The sequence below is a fragment of the Pseudorasbora parva genome, chromosome 25, assembly GCF_024679245.1.
Source record: "Pseudorasbora parva isolate DD20220531a chromosome 25, ASM2467924v1, whole genome shotgun sequence".
NCBI lineage: Eukaryota > Metazoa > Chordata > Actinopteri > Cypriniformes > Gobionidae > Pseudorasbora > Pseudorasbora parva.
Genome location: NC_090196.1, coordinates 24,586,106 through 24,601,234, shown reverse-complemented (window position 1 = coordinate 24,601,234; position 15,129 = coordinate 24,586,106). Strand labels below are relative to the sequence as shown.

General features: G+C 38.3%; 1 protein-coding gene across 10 annotated transcripts in view; it reads left to right on the top strand.

Annotated features, from left to right (window-relative positions):
- akap13 (A-kinase anchoring protein 13) overlaps positions 1-15,129 on the top strand; it is a 122,880-nt gene that overhangs the window by 44,038 nt on the left and 63,713 nt on the right. For all 10 annotated transcript variants that reach the window (XM_067436452.1, XM_067436449.1, XM_067436451.1 and 7 more), the window contains exons 5-7: positions 6,541-6,724; positions 10,295-10,481; positions 10,805-13,133. In XM_067436452.1, coding sequence (XP_067292553.1) covers positions 6,541-6,724; positions 10,295-10,481; positions 10,805-13,133 — 2,700 coding nt within the window. The remainder of the gene's footprint in view (positions 1-6,540; positions 6,725-10,294; positions 10,482-10,804; positions 13,134-15,129) is intronic.

Here is a 15,129-nt window from a genome sequence, read left to right as displayed (position 1 = left end):
AAAAAGCTATTATTTAATTGTTATTATTATACAATAACAAATAAACCATATTTTTTACAATTATATTTAATTATATTTAAAAAAAAATTATATATATATATATATATATATATATACGTTTAAAATTAATTTCCAGCTGAAATGTTGACGGTATACTGTATGTAACAATCTAAGTTTATATCATAATATACTTTAAAAAGCCTTACATAAAAATAATGTCAGAAAAAAGGTGACTTGAAAATGACTGCTTGTGACTTGAACTGCTTTCCCAACCAGTGAGAGCTTGGAAAATATAATTTACATTATTACATCACTTAACATCTGTATAGTGAAGTTACAATGCTGAGAGCAAAGGCACTGTGCCTTTGGGGAAGGCCTTCAGTACAGCCATGTTTTATTTATTATTTCTTTAAGTTGTGGGTTGGTTCAGAATGTTAGTCCATTCTAGCCTTATTTTCCTCATACTTGTACTCATATCAAGTCAGGAACGCCATGTCAGATAATCTAAAAGCAAACATTCCCACCCTAATAAAGTGCTCTTTTTGGCACGGAGCATTTACACAGCCTATTAAGTCAGGCTGTGGACTCATTTCGGGACTGACGGAAGATGCATGGGATAAATTGCAGGAACTCTGGTTGTCACTGACTTAGATTTGTGTTTCATGTGGATTTGGCAGAACAGTTCTTGTTAAATGAGTTTCCTGTGTTCGTCCGGCTCTCGGATACCCATTGATTTGTGAATGGTATTTCGGCCAGGGGATCTGCAAACCTCTCAAAGAACTGGCCCATGTTTTCACTGACTTAAAATTAAACTTTGTTGCAAACCTACCCACAAGCAAACATTGCATATCACAGTCTCTGATTATGGCCATCTTTTTAGATACACTATAGTGAAATGTTAGGGATGTTATTTATTTTTTGGTTAAGAATTAAAATACTTGTATTCAGCAGGAATGATTATTTTGATTTAAAAAAAATCTAAAGTGACAGTAAAGACATAAATAAAAATCTATTTACTCTGGAAAAATTCTGGAAAAAAGTGCCAGTTTCCACAGAAATATGGTTTGGGGTTGAGGGTTGGGTTCCCTGTCTGTAAAGATCACATTTGGGGCGAGGTCACCTTCGGTAGAAATCATGTTTGCGTGGGCACTGCAGTGTGATCGAAAAGAGCACTTTTCACTTTCATAGGGGCAGGAGCGCTCTGTCCAGTCAGTGATCTGCAGTGTCTGCACATCACATTTTAATATCGGTAAGGCACGCTTTGAACCTCAACCGAGGATGGTACTATTTAAGTGAGCCATACCATGCAGTGGAAAAGCGCCAAAAAATTGCAATACCGTGCTGTGCCATGCAGTGGAGAAGTGCCATATTAATCTAAGAATCAGTTACTGATAGTAAGTCGAAGGTCTAAAGTGGACCATCAAAATGTAATCATTGTTTTTACAATATTTTTAACTAAATAAGTGCAGCCATTGGTGAAATAATTATTTCGAGAATGTGTAGAAAAAATCTTATCAACCTGAATCTTTGAGTGGTAGTGTTTGTCACGGGCTGTAAACCAGACAAGAACCAAAAGTGGAACTGAAAATAAACTTTCTTTATGATTATGATAAACAACATGAACAAAGTTAAACAGAAGATTGAAAAGATATCAGACGAATGCTTAAAAGGATAGCTCACCCAAAAATGAAAATTAGCACGATTTACTCGCCCTCAAGCCATCCTAGGTGTATGTGCCGTTCTCCTTTCAGACGAATACAATCAGAGTTATGTAAAAAAAAAAATGTCCTGGCTAATCCAAGCTTTATAATGGCAGTGAATAGGGGTCAAGGTTTTGAAGCCCAAAAGTGCATCTATCCAAGTACATGAACCTACTCCACATGGCTCTGGGGGGATAATAAAGGCCTTCTGAAGAGAAGCCTAAGAAAAATATCCAAATGTAAAACTTAATAAACTAAAATAGCTAGCTTCCGTCAGGCGGCCTATGCCAATTGACTTACACCAAAAGGGTAATCTCTGACCCAACCCATGACGCATTGACAAAATAGGCATCTTCAGAAGGCATGGCGTGTGGAGTATGTTTATGATGGATGCATGTTTTGAGCTCGAGAAAATCTCGACCCCCATTCACTCCCATTATAAAGCTTGGAAGAGCCAGGACATTTTTAAATGTAACTGATTGTATTCGTCTGAAAGAAGAATGGCTAGAGGGTGAGTAAATCATGGGGTATTTTTAATTTTTGGGTGAACTATCCCTTTAAAGCTGATGCAGTCATAAATGACCAAGCATCTTAGGAAGCCCCTGTTCCCTGTCCGATCATAGTGTACGTTTTTGTGCACGGCCACATATTCCTCCATAGCGGTTATCAACTAGGCAGAAATATGAGCCTCTGTATATTAAATGTGCTTGAATGAGTGTGTGAATCTGGCCGATGTGTGGATCCAAACAATTGCACAGCAAGGAATCATTCATCAGGGCAGCTGACGCGACAGCAGATTCCCAGCTCTCATGTGACTCAAGCTTGTCCTCTAAATTAGGCAGCTTGGTTCAAAGTAGGAGGTGTTAGCGCGGGCGTGGTGAGACCTGGACAGTAGGCAGCAGGAGATAAGGGCCAACAAAGGCTAAACATGCTTTGTTATGTCATAATAAGAAGAGGCTTATCTCTTATAAACAGCCTTGGTCTTAAATAACTAATTCAGTGAAATATCTGGAAGCTCTGTTACCAATTCATGCAAAGTTTTGCTCACTGAGCAAAAAGGCAGAAGACAATAGTGGGTTTTATCTGGTACCTGAGCACATGCTGTGGACATTGGATTTAGTGTTTCCTTTAGATCGTTTTCTCTGGTCATTTTGTCGTATTAAATGAAAACATTTTTCAGAAAAACCAAATTCCTAGAGTTGACCTGTCTGTTGAGGGAGACGGCGAGCTGTGTAATGACTCCCCGAGCTCTGGCATTTGTTGCAGCTGGTGCTGGGCACCTGGACCAGCCCTGAAACCAGAGCTACCCACGGGCATCTTGCCCAGTGCATCAGTGAGCATGTACCGCCAGCAGTCTTCCATAAGTGAAATTAAGTATCCAGTAAGCTAATAAAGACTGTTTCCACTGTGTAAGATAGCAACTGGGAATTTGCTGGTATTCAGACACGTTGCATCATGGCACATATCAGATGATATTTATGGAAAATGAGACTTAAAGGGATAGTTCACTCAATTCGTTTGGCACTGTTCATGTTGTTCCAAACCCGCATGACGTTCTTTCTTCTGTGGAACACAAAAGAAGATATTCAAGATTGAAATGTTTTTCTTTGTACTATGAAAGTCAGGGCTAATCAAAACAGCATTGGAATCCATTGACTTTTATTTTTATGGACAAAAAAAAAAATATATATACAAACCGGATTTCAAAAAAGTTGGGACACTGTACAAATTGTGAATAAAAACAGAATGCAATAATGTAGAAGTTTCAAATGTCAATATTTAATTCAGAATACAACATAGATGACATATCAAATGTTTAAACACAGAACATGTATTATTTTAAGGGAAAATAAGTTGATTTTAAATTTCATGGCATCAACACATCTCAAAAAAGTTAACCACTGTGTGGCATTCAGTCTTCTTTTTATAACAGTCTGCAAACGTCTGGGGACTGAGGAGACAAGTTGCTCAAGTTTAGGAATAGGAATGTTGTCACATTCTTGTCTAAAACAGGCTTCTCATTGCTCAACTCTCTTTGGTCTTCTTTGTCGCATCTTCCTTTTTATGATGCGCCAAATGTTTTCTATGGGTGAAAGATGCAGGCTGGCCATTTCAGTACTTGGATCCTTCTTCTATGCAGCCATGTTGAAATTGATGAAGTATGTGGTCAGGCATTGTCATGTTGGAAAATGCAAAGTCTTCACTGAAAGAGACAACGTCTGGATGGGAGCATATGTTGTTCTAGAACTTCAGCATTGATGGTGCCTTTCCAGATGTGTAAGCTGCCCATGCCACACGCACTCATTCCACCCCATACGATCAGAGATGCAGGCTTCTGAACTAAGCGCTTATAAGACCTTGGTTTGTCCTTTAGTCCCGATGACATGGTGTTCCAGTTTTCCAAAAGAACTTAAAATTTTGATTCATCTGACCACAGAACAGTTTTCCCCTTTGCCACAGTCCATTTTAAATGAGCTTTGGCCCAGAGAAACTGTCTGCGTTTCTGTATCATGTTTATATATGGCTTATTTATTTATTTTACTTTAGCGTTTTAGCCAGCAATTGCGAATGGCACGGTGGATTGTGTTCACCGACAATGATTTCTAGAAGTATTCCTGAGCATGTTGTGATTTCTATTACAGTAGCATTCCTGTATGTGATGCAGTGCCGTATAAAGGGCACAAAGATCATGGGCATCCAGTATGGTTTTCCAGCCTTGACCCTTACGCACAGAGATTGTCCCAGATTCTCTGAATCTTTGGATGATATTATGCACTGTAGAAAGAACTTCCAGCTCTTTGCAATTTTTCTCTGAGAAACTCCTTTCTGATATTGCTCCACTATTTTTCGCTGCAGCATTGGGGGAATTGGTGATCCTCTGCCCATCTTGACTTGTGTAAGACACTGCCACTCTGAGTCTCTCTTTATACCCGATCATGTTGCTAGTTGACCTAATAAGTTGTTTCAGCTGTTCCTTATAAGTACATTTAACTTTTCCGGCTTCTTATTGGTACCGGTCCAAACTTTTTTGGAATGTGTAGCTCTCATGAAATCCAAAATGAGCCAATATTTTGCATGACATTTCAAAATGTCTCACTTTCAACATTTGATATGTTATCTATATTCTACTGTGAATGAAATATAAGTTTATGAGATTTGTAAATGATTGCATTCCTTTTTTATTCACAATTTGTACAGTGTCCCAACTTTTTTGGAATCGGGTTTGTAAAACAGATACATTTTTCAATATCAAATTTTTTCTCATCTTTAAGGTTCCGCAGAAGAAATAAATGCTAACAGGTTTGGAACAACCTGAGGGTGCATAAGTGATGACAGAATTTTGGTTAAGTGGTATAAATCTCTTTAGTTAGCATTAAGTCACGGTGCTAATTCTAGCAATGCAAGTTCTAATCCGACTTAGATTAATTTCCTGATTCTCAAAATAAACCCTGCATAAATAAAGCACAAAAACTCAGTGTTTATTTAATATTAAGGGACTTTGTTTGTTAATTTGCGAAAATCACAAAGAAAAAGCTGTTTATTTATTTTTAATAATAAAGACTTGCATCATCTCCTGACCAAAACAAACCCCACATAAATTTAGCACAAAACTCTCACCGTTTATTTAATGCCAAGGAACATACGATTTATTTATTTATTATTTTTATGTAATGGTTTTAATTATTTATGTTTTTGTTTTTGTTAATTTGTAAAAATAGCAATGACATATCAGATTTTTTAATTAAGACTACAAGATAAGAACAATACCAACAGTTATTTATTTAATACCAACAGTTATTTATTTAATGTTTTAATTATTTGTTTCATTATTTCTTGTTATATATTGACCTATTTGTTTTTGTTTATTTGTTAATTTGTAAAAATCACTAAGAATATATATTTTTTATTATTATTAAAAAAAAGAGTCTTTCCGCTGTGTATGATTGACATGAGAAATACAAATCATACAGGTCTGAAATGAAATGAGGTGAGTAAATGATGAGTTCTCTTTAAGATTGGGAAGTTAAACTTCTCCTATTGCATTTCATTTTCATTTGCAAAAGCATGCTGATACCTGGTGTTTGGTTATGATACTACCGTTAAAAAAACCATATGGTAACACCAGTGTTTTGAGGCTCGGGGGTGACAATATTAACGTAGCACTGGGATACCAGTTACTTGACACCAGTGTTTTCAGTATAAGGCCATGTCCAATCTTGTGTCTCTAATCAGACTGTGTAGTGATCCTGATCTGCTGTTCTTTCCAGTGCCATATTTCACTTCACCACAGCTTCTTCTTTTTTCATGCTTGGGGCTTCAAATTAGTTGTTGGATCCTCAGTGGGCCGATTAAACGAGGGCAGTCTCATTCTCAGCCTCTCATTAACCAGCAAGAACAATCCTTCCTCTGTCTCTGTTGCTTCCACAGAGAGCCTCATTCAAGCTTCCTGAACTTTTTTAAAACGGCACTTTGTAATCTGTCTTTATGATAAACGCCTTCAAATACGATCACTTCTTTCACTCATGACCCTTCTCTGGCTGATTTTCTGTCCTCATTGTAAATGATCTATTAAAATGATGTTTGCACAAGTTTGTCAGGAGATTCTGTTGACAGAGGTCGAGGGAATTGTGGGGGTGGGTCTTGTTTGAGGGCTTTGCCTGCTCTCATTGGTTTTGAAGTTGCAGGGGGTGGGGTTTATAGCTTTGAGGCCCCCATTAGGCAGTGAGTGTGGCGTTTTCCTGAAGCACCATTATCAGAAATATGCCTTAGGTAATAGTGTGTTGTTTAAAGGACAAGTAAGGAGAATTAGTTGAACTTGGACTGTTTTCTTCTCCTTTAGAACCTGGACCACAAGACACACTTTTGCACTTTGCTGCGAAGCGTGGACTACGCAAGGTAGCACTCTTTCTCCTCCAGCAACCTGGAGGAAGAGAGGCTCTCCGACTTCCCAACAAACAGGGTCGGACACCGGCCAGGGTCGCACAGAAGAGAGGCCACTCGCAGCTCCAGAAACTGCTGACAGAGTAAGTGTGCAAGAAATTTGTATCCTTAACCAGTATTTTTAGATCGTTATAGTAACCTTTTTTGCCTCCAAGGCCCCCCTCCATTGTCCGCGACAATATTTGAAGATAGATATTCATGATACATCTGCTATGATAACAGATCAGCTCATTTGAAGATCTATTATTTACAGAAATGGCAATGTAATAGAATTATTAAATAATTCAACTAATTAAATTCAAAATCCTAATAACTTAAATGTTCTTCATAGTTAACTTTTTTTTTAAATACTAAATTAATTTACATGACTTTTTTTTAGATTGTAAATACAGGCAACTTATTTTATTTTCAATTTATTATTTTATTATTTTTTATTTTATAATTTATTATTTTTTATTATTTTGCATAACAAAATGATAAAATATTGTATTTATTTATTTATTTATTTATTTATTTTAGTTTAGTACTAATTAGTAAATTTTATTTAATATATTTATTTAGTATTTTAGAATTTATTTTAGTATTTATTATATATTTAGTATTTATTTAGTTTTTATTTATTTAGTATTTGTTATTTTTATTTATGCTGTTTAATGCAAGCAGAGGAGTTGATCAAACAGAACATAGTTTAGTGGATGTTGTGACCTTTGAAATGCCTTAAACAAATACACCTTTATCGTATTTGTCTCTCGCAAACATAAAATATTGTCGTAAAGGTGAAGCTTGTAAGTTGCAAAAATAATTGTTTTTCAAATCCCAAACACACTCCCTGTCTTCCATTGGTCAGACAAAAAGATCCATCAGGCTCGTTTGTTTTCTCAAAAAGACAAAATGAGCAATGTTAGATGGAGTCTTAATAGATTTAGATACTTTATCTTGAAAATGAGCTAAGATTTAGTGTTGTGTTCTGCAGAAAGGAGGATGTTGAATGTGGGGGAGACGAGAGCAAAGCACAAGGACAGGCCATGTGGCTCTGAGCTCTTTGTAAACAGTTAAATCCACAGAAGTTTTCTCAATCTTTTTAAAGGAAGCCGAAGCAATCTACACCAGAAACCGGTTTCAAACCAACAAGATCCTGTCTGCGGATTTACTCAGTAAAGTGGCATTACCTGTGTCTGTGTGTAACAGAGACGTTTACTTTTATCAGCTTCCCTCAGCCAGGACTCTTCACAGACTATGACTAGCAAACCTGTGTTTCCGTACAGTATGCTCCCCTACTTGACTATTCGGAAACAGGGCACCAAGGCAGTCTGAAGGATAGAGGAGAGACCAGACTCTGAGCTAGTGTGTGATCTGTGCTCCCTGGATTATAGGAGTCTGTTATAGGAGGCTGTTAAGTGCTCTGGTTTAGTGCCTCATTTAAAGCAAGTGTACTGAACCACAGCGCACCCTTAGACATTGCCTCAAATCTTTCCATCAAAGATCATGGTATTTCGTTGGTGGTTTCTCGAAGATATTTTGATGTGCTTTTCCCTTGGCTTTCTATGAAGGCTGAATTGTAAACGTAATCATATTAATATATAGGGTAACATGGGGGAAGAGGCAGCCTTTAGAATATGAATGTGGATTTGTTTTTAAACTCCAACATATTTAGATATAAGTTTAGCAGGTGTTGGATAATGGTTCATCAGCCAATGTGTTATTATAGGAAATAAAAGGAACATTTGTAAATTTGCTTGCGTTATCCTCAATGTTTCCAAGAATGTTTAAATCCAGAGAAATAATCTATTTTAAACAGGACATGGTTTTATTTTGTAGAAACCATGGAAACATCAATATATTGTTTTATTAGACAGGTGAGCAACTGTTTGGATGCATTCATTGACAGAAAACAAATCGTTGTATAGATCAACACACTAAGTTTCATTGTTTAAATCTAGTTTGATCGTGAGTACCATGTTTCACCATTACTAATATTGATCTGGTTTACTGAAGTGTGCAACAAGTGTCTCATAGTCGCAGCCGAGCGAACGCACAGAGTAGCATTATAACATCTTTCAGCATACTCAAATAATGTATCTAATATGATAAAACAGCGCTGCTTTACCCCACACATGCATGACCAGGAAAAGCAGAAGCAGTCTTCTGTCGCATAATAAAATCAGACAAATTTGAATTTAAAGTTAAAATTAGTCCATGAGTTATATACAAGCATATGAATATTAACATATTTAATTGATCATTTGTTTTATTTATTTAAGATATGGCATAGGTCAGATATGTCAATAAAGACTGTGAAATCAAATTGAATGATTTCACTCAACCTGTAGGTTTTAATGAAAGTTAAGATGTCTGAAATGTACATGGAAATAATAAATAATATTAATTACAAAAAGTATCAAATGTAATACTTACCTCAAGGGACTAATTTTTTCTTTTTTCTTAAATAAAAGTTCTAACTTTTGCTCCTTAAATCTAAAAACATTAATGTGTCCACAAAAACCTTATTAACAAATACACTAAACTTCACAAATGTTGATATTCAAATGAAATGACAAAATAAAAAATGGTGTAGCCATTCATCAAAAGTGTCATCTTTGATCAGGAGATAAACAAATCTTACCCCATGTTACACTAATACATTTGAATCTTTTACAATACATTATAGTACTTACCGGTTTATGAGTGCACCTTTTAAAGAGAATAAGGTATAATGCATGATCAAAATTCAAAATCATCATATTTTATAATATTAAGTAAAATAATGTAATAAAGTATAATAGTAAGTATAGTAACTGTGGTCAGTCATTTTGAGTGTGCAATTATTTTTGAAGTGTATAAGGCATTTTGATTATTTTTCATTATATATCTAAATATTATCTCATGATGATACCAGTTGAAGTCATTGTTGTGTTCATAGATTAATCGATTAAATTAGTGATAGAATAGAAACAGCACTTATACATAACAATTCATTCAGCTCTCCAGTTCTTAAGAGTTCAGCCTTTCATCACATCTGCCACCTCTCCTTTTCACTTTGCACTCTTTAGTTCCCCTTGAGTGATGTCACTGGGTTGCTATGGATACCCTGTTGAACCTTAGATACAGTGTAGGTGAAAACAGTTCCTGTTGTTACCCATGCGTCAGGGCCCTGGGGGACAATCTGAGCCACTCGCGCGCACAAAACACTAGCAGTTGCACATTTTTCTTTTGAAAGCCAGTAGCTTTCCATGTCGATGGGAGACTGACAAATATGTGAAGAGGATATGTAATGTTCAGCTGTTAACACTGCCACAAGGAATGTCAAATTTCACTTTTTTATGTAATCACGCTGTTTTTTTCTCTGCATGCGGAAAAGAAAAAGAAAACCAGTTTTTATACAAGTGAGAGTGATTTTTATTTTTTCCATATGTCTAAAGAAACAATGAAATTCTTGTTGTCCGGGCTCACCGCAGCATTATGATGACTGTAAACCTGTTTTAAGTTGTTGTTTAAACGAGTGATTTTTCACACTTGACATTCTGTGTTCAATGGCTAACCACAGTGAGTATTGTGAATTACATCCCATCCTGTAGGTGTGCTGGGTGTGGCCTTGCTGATTCAGTGCCTCTAGACTGGGTGTTCTCAAAGTTTGCTATGTTTGTGTTGGGCAGGGTTGACAACTTGCCCGAGTTGGAGACAAAAGCGTCCAAGTGGTGTTGCCCAGAAGGCAGAGTTCTGCGACACCACCCCAAGATAAACACTTACACCCTGACGCTGGAGGATGTGCCAGGGAGTCCCCCACCTAGCCTTCAGTGTGATGTGGAGGAACTCCAACGCCTCATTCGGTCACATCAGAAGGTGAGTCAGTGATTTGAGAGTCCTCCGTGGCAGTGGGTGGGTCTTATTTTCTTGCTCTGCCACTTTAAGATCACAGTGATATTTCCAGCTGGGTACGATCAGCAGGGTTTGTTTGCTTTTGTGCTAGAACTCTGCAGGAGGTAGCTATCTTTGACTAAAGGAAGTGACTAAATGCAGATCACAGACTAAACCGTCTCTCTCTCTCGCTCTCTGATCACGCACCCTTGCTCTTCTCTGGGTGAATGTTTAATGTCAGTTTTAATGAGGACTGTATAAGGCATTCTGCTTTATTTAATAGCTATTTTTGAACTTTGTTTATTCAGGAAGATCCTCTGACACAGCATAAGCCAGCACTGCTGATTCTTAACAGAGACTCAAGTGATAGCACAGAAACTGCTGACTGCCTTCCGCCCAACTCACTGGAGCTTGAGCATCAGAAATCTATCTCTGAACAAGAAGAAACCTGCCAATCACTTTTAAACAGCTCTGCCACTGAGGATGGATTGTGTCTTCGTCAGAATGGCACTGGAGATCATGTCCAATCGCAGGACGTGGAGGCGGAGCCTGAACTGCCAGCTGTAGGTGATACTGGGAGGGCTTCAGATAAGACTGACTGTGCGCAGCGGCGGGTAGAAAGCGATTCTGTGACTTTTAGTGCCCCTTCCTGTGGAAATCAGCAGGAGGAAGCTGATATAGAGCTCTGCGTAATCAGTGCCAAGCAGGGGGCTGCTTCACAGCCTGATAAAGGGAACCAAGAAGAGCAGGAGACTTGCCAGAGGAGTTCAGAGACTGAAACAGGCTGTAACGCTCAATCTGGCAACCTTGAGTCCCAAGACATGGGCCACGCACAATCTCAGGGTCTCCTCCCCACGGAAACTAGTCAGCCTTCACAAAGAGAGGAGGAGAGCGAGGGGAGTACAGATATTAGTTGGCGAGGGGACTTACCAGAGGAAAGGGAAGGGGAGACGAGTAGCAGCCAGGAAATAGGCTTAAACTCTTCAGCACTTTCTTCCCATAATCCAGAGGAGAAAGATCAGCACGGCGACGGGATCGAATCCAAGCTGCCTACAGAATGCTCGATGAGGACAGATGAAGCTAAATTGACTTTAATCCAGGTAAATTCAGACGTTACCTCGCCTATACAAAACGATGGAACTGTTATTTCTGATGGTGTTGACAAGCCACATGGTCACCTAGAAACAGAGACAGGAAATCTCAACGAACACACCAAAGGCAACACTGAGTCAGTTTCTGGTTTGGTTGAGGATGACGTTAGCGTAAAGCAGAACTCTGCATTTAGCATTTTAGAGGGAGATCATTTGGTATCGTTAAGTCTCCGGCCAAACATGGCCCCAGGACCGGAGCATAATGGTCAACGAGGACTCTCACCCGTTCCTGAGACTTCCTCTTATGAAGGTCCAGCTGTGGATCCCTTGTCTGAGACTACAGAAAATTTTCAACAGCCTCCTCAAGTCACACAACCTTCAGAAACTGCATCAGACTTGTTAAATGACTCTGCTTGTGACATTAATGTAGTAGCAGGGGTTTCCGTTGACATCACTGCTGAGGTTTCACCTTGCCAGATTGAAGGGGCTTTACTTGATGAATGCAAAGAGAAGGTAGCCCACAATGAGATGATACAAGACCCTAAAGAGCTCATTAAAGATTCAGAATCAATCATGGAAGTTGTTGTCTCGGAGTTAGATGACAAATCAAAATCTTCTGATGAAGCTTCTCTGCCAGTTGACACCGAAGTCTGTATTGGAAGTGATTTACAGCAAGATGTGTCCGTGATACAGTCTTCTGAACATTCTGGAGGTGATATAATTGTAGGAAAGCTGTCAGGAGGAGCATCTGAAACATTTGTTCAGCCAGACTCTATGTCCAATATGGTGAAGCAAATTCCTGAGGAAAATTCTGGATTTACCATAAAAGAAAATCAGATTTGTGAGCCAGGGGTACCATCGGTCGTAGTGCCCACTTTGCAAGGGGAACCAGGATTTAAGGATGTTGCTCCAGAGGAGCACCTACAGGAAAGGGAAATTGACTCCACTTCACAGGAAACTCTCAGCGATCTCCCTGATTCTTCGGAAATCTCACACAATGATTGTGCTGAATCCAGTGCACAGTCCCAGCTCCCAGAATCCTCCAAGGAGAGTGCACACACACCAACAGAACCCATTGTTGAATGTGTGAATGGCCTAGACCAGTCTTGTGCCTCCCTCCTAACAGAAAGCGAAAACAGCAGATCTTCTGAGAGCCCATTTGCTGATGGTGTAATTCCCGATGGGGATAAATGTGTTCAGGTGACTACCGAAATGAGTGAGACGGCCGTCTCTGGGGACAGCCCATCCTCTCCCCTGGACACCACCAGTGGTTCTGCTCTAGAGAGCTCCTCCATGTCTGACTCCCTCAGTGCCTCATCCTCAACAGCTGCACTTACTTCCCCTTTGGATATTAATAGTGGATTGCGCCAGGATTTGGAACACACTTCCCCAGTGGATATAGACAATGATTTGTCTGAGGAACTGCAGCCCTCAGACACACTTGACAGCCTGAATGGATTACATCAAGATACTCTTGATAGTTTGATGGAGCACAGCGAAACTCTTCACCAGCATGTTGAGGAACTGCATGTGGAACAAATGACAGGTAATGCATTGTTATTTATCACTCTGCGGATGCTGATATAGATTGCCTTTATTTTAGGGACTATGATGCAGTTCATCATACTATGAACAGTTGTGTTGTGAATTGATCTAGAACTTAGTGCACCTGCTTAATTAAGTTTGTTTTCAATGCCAATTCTAATCTTCAAAATAACTAAAATTAGCTTCAGTTGTGACTAATTCAGTTGTACTGTATTCAACTTACTTTTGTGTGTGCATTTGAATACAATGGTGTTTGCCTTACAGATTACTTTGTTTTATTCTGAATATATATTTTGATCAGTGGTTTAGGTTTCCTTCCGGAAGGGGAAAAAAACTTTCTTGTCATTCAGGTAACTGTGTTAATAGGGAGTGTTTGCAAATGACAATGTGTATTTGCAGCACAATGTATCCTGGCAACCTGGTGATGTCACCTCCGTCTCACATCATAGAATGAAAACAGTTGAAAGATTGTCTTGTGTACTTTTTTTTCACAAGGTAGACGCCCAGCTCTTTTCCACATAGATGAGAATTCAGCATTGTTCTACTAATAGCTGCTTACTGTATGTGTTATTTATATCACATTCATGGAGCTGCTGATCTCAGTTGGATAGAGGGAATAAGTCACTTCCTTTCAGCTGAGCCTTATCTGTAAGGGCAGACGGGCAGTGCCCCACCAAAATATTGATCCAAACATAGACTTCTATATAAAATGTATCAATAATAAATTGTAAATATGTTCAGAATTTGGGAACAAATATTTTTCTAATTTTCTAGACTATATTAAGTCGCCAATTGAGCAAGACATATTCAAATTTAACGTATGGCTTTGCCAGGCATGTATTATGATACTAAACTGAGCAGCTGGTCTCTGAGTCCTCCCCTGTCTCACACATTTCCAATGTAAATCTGTGGTAAAAAATGGAACTGCAGTGTGTTCTTATTTAGAGCTATTGGGGCAGATTTCAGACTGGCCTGCTTGTTTTCACTTTACCTTACGTAAACTTTGCTCCAGACCAAGGCGATATCAATCTGCTTCTGCTTGGTGTTGTCAAAAGTACAGACTTTGTTACCAAGTCGGTACTAACATTTTTTAAAATGTGGTGATACTAGCGTTTCCATCTAGCATTTTGAGCGCTGTTGAACAGATTCATAAATACCTCTGATTGGTCATCGTGTTCACGGGTTCAACATATACGTCTCTGCTTGGCTACAATGATCATCACTTCAAAAACATGTTGTAAATAGACATCTTTTACACTCTTCACAGAACACAGGTACAAACATGAGCGCTTGAAAGTAAGCGTCTATCAGTGGATCAGTTTATCAGGGGATATATTAGGGATCCGCTGAAAGACGCCTCGTGTATCTGTGTAAGCGCTCAGTGAAGAGCCTTAAACCACTAAGCTATGCTTATATTAGTCTGCATCAGGTCAGTAACTAGTTGGCATGTTCGTCCTATGTGGACTTAAAAGTATAAATCTTTTAGTTTAAACATTCTCTTCTGAATAGCCTTATATATTTAGGTTTGCGAATAGACATAACTTTATTTTCCTCACTGGAATTTCTCCACAACTTGTAATATTTTAAAATGATTATTAAAATTATTTGGCTTTTATATATAACTTTCCCACTTTCCCACAGCGTTCATTTTCATAAAATCAGTTCAGACAAATCAGGCATGATCATTTGAATATACTCCAGGGTTTCTGCAGATATAAAGCCATATGCTAATCGCTGAAGTAACCCTTTAAACGCCCGTCAATCAATATTTGAGCACCACGCTCAGGCTGACAAATGCAACACCTGCCAAAAGTGTTCTGTGTGTTCAGCAATTACAATATAAATATACTGCTTCCTTTTATAAAATGCTATATTGCTGTGTGGGTTCATAATGTAGTTTAGCAGTATTATCAAGATTTGGGTTTTATTTCTGAGTAAACAAATAAACCTGAAACACCACTGAAATATTCAGGCCTCTAACATGAATCAGCAGTTAA